This window comes from Scomber scombrus, chromosome 8 (genome assembly GCF_963691925.1).
Source record: "Scomber scombrus chromosome 8, fScoSco1.1, whole genome shotgun sequence".
NCBI classification, from domain to species: domain Eukaryota; kingdom Metazoa; phylum Chordata; class Actinopteri; order Scombriformes; family Scombridae; genus Scomber; species Scomber scombrus.
In genome coordinates, this window is record NC_084977.1 from 26,760,823 (window position 1) to 26,768,809 (window position 7,987).

General features: G+C 42.2%; 1 protein-coding gene across 1 annotated transcript; it reads left to right on the forward strand.

Annotated features, from left to right (window-relative positions):
• The first annotated feature begins 4,817 nt into the window (after positions 1–4,817).
• Positions 4,818–6,235, forward strand: LOC133985040 (trace amine-associated receptor 13c-like). Its single transcript, XM_062424591.1, has 2 exons — positions 4,818–4,990; positions 5,428–6,235. Exons 1-2 carry the CDS (start codon positions 4,818–4,820, stop codon positions 6,233–6,235), a joined length of 981 nt encoding a protein of 326 aa, XP_062280575.1.
• The last annotated feature ends 1,752 nt before the right edge of the window (positions 6,236–7,987 follow it).

The following is a 7,987-nucleotide window of genomic DNA, read 5'->3' on the forward strand; positions in this document are numbered from 1 at the left end:
TTCAAATGTGGTATTAAACATTCATGATTTCATCTCCTAAATGTATAAACCTAAATCCAAAAAGAGAAAAATGTTGTTTTAAACAACATTTTTTCTTTTTTTTAATGAAAATATACAGGTCACTAAAAATGCAATGTACAGGCTACATTATCTAATATAAATGCAAAGTTATCTATGACTCAAGTAAAGGTCCCAGAAGGCTTGCTGACCCAAGCTGAGCGTCAGCAGCATACAGTGATGTTATAAGCTGTGCTGCAAAGGTATTGGAAATTAAAAATATTTCCTGGCCTGCCTAGAAGAAGAGACCTCCATCAGGGCCTGTGGGTTGTTCTGAATTTGACCAATCACCTCCATCAGGTACTCAACATCACCTAAGTTGACACTGTCCCATAGGTCACGGCCCAGGCTAAGAGACCAGTTCACCGTAGCCCTACAACATGACCCAGTCCAGCAACAGATTTGACTAAGAATGGGGACAATGTTTGTACAAGCAAATGCATAGGCCCTAGACTAGGACTGGGCAAAGGCATTCGAAAACAAGCTGCTACGGAATGGTGAGGTAGGGAACAATCGGACTTGTGAAGCTGATGTTGCAGTCCCAGCAGCCCGTTCATCAACCCATTCAACAACCTCTACACCAATAGTGGGAACCCAGACGGAGCTCCAACAGCTCAGACACAAGTTAAGAATTGAATTACAACACAACATTATAACTCAGATGTCGGCAATGGGGAAGACTCTAGCAAAGGAGCTAAGGAGCTAAAGTTATAGCAGGCTGGAATAATGTCAAGCACCGTTCAATGGATTGCAACCCAGATACACCTATTAAGGCAGTTTAGCAACCCTGTGGAGGGCTATTATCCATCAACAATATCCATCTCCTCCTATGAAGCCTGTGGGTTTCAGTGGGATACCCAAGTAAGGCCACTTTGTAAAGACTGCAGAGTCTGGTCATATACAGAGGAACTCCCCATGTTAACAGCCCAGGCAGGAGAGGTTATTGGGATCCCTCACAGTTGTATGGCAGGTTGCCAAATAAGAAACTCAATCAGCACCTCCTGGAAAAGCAGGTTTTCATTGGGGAGAGCTCTGAAGTAGAAGTTGTTTTAAGAGATTTATCCACCCTTGTTTTTTCCCCTGGCCTGTTTTGGGGTATATGGTAATTCCTTGAGCAGCGAGTAATGAACCTACAATTTACTGGACTTCCATCTACATTCAAATCTTCTATATGTTCTTTTAATGCTACACATTTTTTTGTTCACATGGCACAATTTTGAGTTAAGTTTTGACCATATCTAGGATAAATAAGCACAACTGATTGAAGATGTCCAACTGGTCATTGTGTTGGTGAGAAAGGGCAAATTGTTAGTGGTGTTGGCAGTGTTAAAAAATGATGAGAATAACTGAGCTGTGTGTTTATTGAAAACATGAAAGTGTAACTTTTGCTTTTGGGGTTTTATGGTAGCTTGGGAAACAATATTAAACAGGACACACATATGGTCAGAGAACAAGGTCTCTGATGCAGAGACAGTTTAGATTCAAACCAAGTGTAAACACTAGGTCTAGTGAGTATTGTCACTATCTGTCACTTTCTGTCATGTTTTGTTTACCTTTTTGCCTGCCCTCTGGTGGTTCCTTTGTGTACGGCCTGGCCATGTGGTTTTCGCTGGAGCTGCCCATGATTACTTAATTGTTTGCCACCTGCCCCTGATTATGCTGGCCTAATTGATTGGCCTACTTAAACTCTGTTCACTCCATGCTCTGTGTCAGATTGTCCTGTCCGTCTCTCTGTGAATGCTGTTGGAGCCCTGAACTAGAAGTTTGACCTCTTTGTTCTCCTTGTTGGATTCTGCTTGTTTTTCTGCCCTGCCAAGCTTCTGTTTTTGCATTTTTGATTACTCCTCTTACGAGTGAGGATTTTTGCTGTGGACTTTTGAACTGCCCTACTGGCTGAAGTTTTTTGTTGATTGACTTTGAAGAATAAAAACTCTGAAGTGGAACTGCAATTGGGTCTCCCTGTCTGTACTGTAACAGTACAATCTGACCAAGATGGACCCAGCGGACCAGAACCAGCTGAGGAGTGCTCTGGAACAGAAAGGAATTGTGTTTGGAAGACATTCCACTCTATTGGACTCTGTAGCTGCAAGTGTCCGAGACCTGGCCGCCCAGATTCAGCCCCTGCAGCTAGCACGCTCAGTTTCTGCTTCAACACCTACGGCCGCTCATGAACCTCGTCTGCCCCCGCCTGAGAGGTACTCTGGTGAGCCCGGCACCTGCCATTCCTTCCTTACTCAGTGCTCACTCATCTTCCAACTTCAACCTGCCACCTTCCCTTCTGACCAAGCTAAAGTGGCCTATGTTCTCACTCAACTGTCTGGGCGAGCAAGAGAATGGGGAACAGCCCTATGGGAGGCAGAGTCACATGTCTGTGAGGACTTCCGTGAGTTCCGTAACGAGATGAGAACAGTCTTCGACCGCTCTAAACATGGCCATGAGGCTGCACGGGAGCTGCTACACATGCGCCAGGGTCGCCGTTCTGTCTCAGAGTTCGCCATTGATTTCCAAACCCTGGCAACATCCACTTCCTGGAACGCAGGAGCCCTCTTTGACACCTTCTTGAATGGCCTATCAGATGAAATCAAGGACGAGTTGGTGTCACATGATCTCCCATCGACCTGCGTGGAGTTGATTGACCTGGCCATCAGAATTGACTCTAGGCTGCAACAGCGCCCGGGTAGGAGAGCCTTCTCCATTCGCTCCAGATTGGCCAGGGACATGGCTACCACTCTGCCGACCACCAGCACTCCTGATCCAGAGCCGATGCAAGTGGACCACACCCGTCTTACCCCAGCAGAGAGACAGAGGCGGATGACCACTGGATCCTGTCTGTACTGTGGACAGGCAGGGCACTTCATCGCTTCTTGCCCAGTAAAATCCAGCGCTCGCCAGTAACAGTTTGCAAACTGTTTGTCCTCTGGTTATCACCCTCAGACAAACGGCCAGACCAAGAGGGCCAATCAGCAATTGGAGACAGTGCTGCGCTGTGTGGCCTCCCAGAACCCTACCACCTGGAGTGAGCAGTTGCCTTGGGCGGAGTACGCCATCAATTCCCACATCTCCTCCTCCACTGGTCGATCCCCATTTGAATGCCCCATGGGCTACCAACCACCACTCTTCCCACACCAGGAGGGAGAGGTGGGGGTCCCCTCCGCAGAGGCCTTCATCCGCCGCTGCCGGCGGTCATGGAGGCTCACCCGCTCTGCTCTACTCCGTGCATCCTCCAGAATGAAGAGGCAGGCTGACAAACACCGATCACAAGCACCCCATTACCGCCAAGGGCAGCGAGTTTGGCTGTCAACCCAAGACCTTCCCCTCAAGACAGAGTCCCGAAAGCTATCCCCTCGCTTTATTGGCCCCTTCCCTATCGACAAGGTCATCAGCCGCTCTGCAGTCCGGCTGAAGCTCCCTTTCCCTCCGCCGCATCCATCCCACCTTCCATGTGTCCAAGATTAAGCCTTTCATTACAAGCCCCATGCACCCTTCCCCGAAGCCCCCCCCCACCTCCCAGGTTGGTTGATGGCGCTGAGACTTTCACTGTAAGCCGTCTGTTGGATGTCCGACGGAGGGGCCGGGGTCTCCAGTACCTCGTGGACTGGGAGGGCTACGGCCCTGATGAGAGGTGCTGGATCCCGGCCCGTGACATCTTGGACCCGTCCCTCATTGCTGACTTCAGGCGGCAGAGACTCACGGCACCTTAATGACGCCATGGGGCGTCTTTTGGGGGAGTACTGTCACTATCTGTCACTTTCTGTCATGTTTTGTTTACCTTTTTGCCTGCCCTCTGGTGGTTCCTTTGTGTACGGCCTGGCCATGTGGTTTTGGCTGGAACTGCCCATGATTACTTAATTGTTTGCCACCTGCCCCTGATTATGCTGGCCTAATTGATTGGCCTACTTAAACTCTGCTCACTCCATGCTCTGTGTCAGATTGTCCTGTCCGTCTCTCTGTGAGTGCTGTTGGAGCCCTGAACTAGAAGTTTGACCTCTTTGTTCTCCTAGTTGGATTCTGCTTGTTTTTCTTCCCTGCAAAGCTTCTGTTTTTGCATTTTTGATTACTCCTCTTACGAGTGAGGATTTTTGTTGTGGACTTTTGAACTGCCCTACTGGCTGAAGTTTTTTGTTGATTGACTTTGAAGAATAAAAACTCTGAACTGGAACTGCAATTGGGTCTCCCTGTCTGTACTGTAACAAGTATCTACTGTTGTGGGTAGGACTGTGCATATGTTGGACAAAATTGTAGAAGTTATATTGATAAATTGTTGTATTCATTCTGCTTGTGGGAACATTGGAATTGTAACCACTACTTTTAATGAGATGGAGGATAAGTAGATTTATAACACAAAGAATTAATAAACAAAGAGTTTACCCTTTTGCATGTTAACTTGGATTTTACCAAAATAATAGACCAACGGAAATATGACTTTTTTTCAAATATTAACCAAAATAAATAGATAAATTAAAGTGTCCACTTTTCAGTTCTTTTGTTATCCAGGTAGTATCATATTCAGTTTAAAACTATTTAAATGTCCACATTTATTTCCTATTCAGATGCAAATTGTTTTCTTTTCCTTGAAAGTTTAGTTCAGTCAAGTCAGTAAGTTTCCTTTTTTTCAGTCAACTATGTAGGTTCAGTTCAGTTAGTAAGTAGGAGGAGTTCGGTTGGGGGTTGTTCATGGGGAAAGTAAGGAAGATTAGTTAAAGTTAAGAAGGGAATCAGAGGGTTGCTAGACTTCAGCAGCTGTCTGGTCACATCCTCTAATGATGGTAGAGACAATGGAACAGGTTGAGCTCTGCACTCCTCCTCTCAACACCTCCTGCCTGTCAACGCTGGCTTCTCCCAAAGCCACACTCATCAGAACACTGTTGTACTGCATCGTTTTGCTCACTGTGACGCTCAACCTGTTGGTTGTCATCTCCATCTCTCATTTCAGGCACAGATACTTTTTTTAATTATTACAGCTGGTAGTGTGCTGAATATCAGTTTTCATTAAATTATGTTTTTTTTTTAAATTTGGGCTGTTAGTCCACCCTGCAAACAAAAGTTTTAAGTGTGTTTTTAAAAAGTTAAAGAGGATAAAGACCTCAGTACTTAAATTTTAAATAAAACATGTAATTGTCATTTGGCTTCTCTGTATAAAGGTGTAACAATATCAGTAGTCATGATCATCTCCATTTCCGCCAAACAAAGTATGGAGATTTTTTTCATGTAGACTTTGTTTTTTGTAATCTTGTGTCTATAAAAGTAAAATATTCTGTATTCTTACAATATTTGCTGTGATTTAACCTCATCTGCATTGTGTCGCGGATTGAATATGAGACATGTCAGGGAACTGCCACTAATCAGTACAATCATAATCTTCCTCTCCAGGCAGCTTCATACCACCACCAATGTCTTCCTCCTCTCCCTGGCTGTGTCTGACTTGCTTGTGGGTCTTGCAGTGATGCCAGCTGCAGTTGACCAGCAGTCCTGCAGGTTTCTGGACAAAATCACATGTGCTCTCTTGTTTTTGTTGACCTTTACTCTCACTTCTTCCTCTGTTGGAAGTATGGTGCTCATATCAGTGGACCGTTATGTGGCTATTTGTGCTCCTTTGCACTATTCTTCAATGATAACACCAAGCAGAGCTAAAATCTGTGTGTCTTTGTGTTGGATCTGTTCTGTTATCTATAACGTCATAATATTAAAAGATCACTTGTCCCAAATAGACGTATTCAATCCCTGCTCCCAAGAATGTACACTTATCATAGGATACATACCAGGTGTAGTAGACTTTATTGTCACTTTTTTCGGCCCTGTTACTGTTATCATAGTTCTCTATATTAGAGTGTTTGTGGTGGCTGTGTCACAGGCACGTGTTATGCGATCTCAAATTGTAGCTGTCAAATCAAGAACTCTGACTGTAGTTGTGAAGAAATCTGAGATGAGGGCTGCTAGAACTCTTGGCATTGTCCTACTATTGTTTATAGTTTGTCTCTGTCCATATTACTGTCCTTCTCTAGCAGGACAGGACACTACAACTGATGGGTCATCTGCTCAAATTTGGCTATTTTATTGTAACTCCAGTCTCAATCCCCTGATCTATGCATTTTTCTACCCCTGGTTTAGAAAATCCATTAAAATCATTGTCAGCCTTCAAATACTGCAGCAAGATTCATGTGAGGTCAAAATAATATAGAAAATAGCCCTATACTTTATATAAACTGACTTATTTCGTTAAGGTGAATTCCGTATAACAGAAGTTGGAGTGATTTTTTTATTAACTGTACGCATCAGTTCAGATTACTTTTTAAAGAAAACACTGAAACCACTGTGTTGTTGGAAAAGACAGTAAAGACTACCTGAATAGGTTATTGTACAGTTAATTTTTTTTGTACAATAAAAACAGAACATCTGCTGTATATATATAATGAATTAGGTTATATAGTAGCTTAACTATTGCAAATAGAAATTCATTATTTGGCTGTAAGTGTACTGAATGGCCAAATATGATAAATGTCATGATGTGTGTAATTTGGACATATGTTATTAACATACTGGAAGTTGTGCATATGCATTATACAGGTACCTATACTGTAATTCTTAAAAGTATGGTACACAAAAATGACTTAAACAATATGATGCTACCTTTTTTCAATTTGCAATTAAAGTATGTTATTTCTAGTTTGCTAAATTTGATGATCCCTGACAAACAGCATGATCATGTAGAAATGAATAAAATTGATACGTTTCCAAAGCTGTATGACATCTTTTTCTGGACTCCAAATCATTAAGGTAAAAATGTTGTTTTTATCAGGACACTGAACAGTAATATATATATATATTCAAATACTAAACATGAAGACAGTTAATATTGACTAATTGCAAAACAAAAACAAAAATAGACTTCGTGTAATCATGTTTCATTTAATCTGACCTTTTATTACTCATGAAAACCCAGAAATGATTCTGATAATTTTAAAGCAACAAAAAGACTAAGAATACTAAAAGATGTTTCAGAGAAACTTTATTGTTAACAAACAGCCACAGCTGTAGGTTGCAGTGCAGGTTTCTTGTTAGAAAAGGGAAAGGAGGTAATGGTCTTTCACTCTTCATGATCCTGTCTGTTTAATGGTCTGCCTAATAATTAAACATGACATTGTCATGTCAATAAACATTTAACAACTTTGTGTGTGTCATACTGTATGTGATTTCAATGGACTTCTGATATTGAAATTCACAATGTTCTTCACCTTGCAGAAATGCATTGTCAAAATTTGAAAATTAATAAATAACATACCATGATTCCTTAAATTATCAGTTCAACACTATACAAACAGGCACACACACTGAAGTTTGTAAGAAAAATAAAATTGTCAACACTGATTTTTTATACAGAAGGGTCTTTTAATGTTTCATACATTGTCTTGTCTTACCTAACCCTCTGCAGTTCACAAACTGAGAGGTCATATACATCAAAGGAAAATGTACTGCATGGTTTTATATATTTGCTTGATAAATTAGCAGTTTATTTGTTTACACTACTTTTCGTTTAATAATCAACCAGATAATCTAATAACCTACCTCAAAAAATAGAACTATTTATGAAAATATAATTTCAGCAATACTTTGTCAGACAGCTATAATGCCACATGCTGCTATGATACCAGCCACAGTTGTGAGAGTGAGTGGTTCATTACCAGGACTGTTGGTGGATGCATTGAGCATTAACTGTACAAATAAGGATGAGGAAGTGGTTTAAAGAGGAAGTAGGATTTAGGGAGTAAATGATGAAATGGGGTAGAGAGTTGATGAGTTGGAGGAGTGCTGGGGGAGGGGAGGGGGTGTTAAAGGAAGCATGGGGAAGATAATTGTTAAATAACTGAAGTCATTAAGAGGTGAATCAGAGGGCTGCTAGACCTCAGCAGCTTTCTCGTCACATCCTCTGACA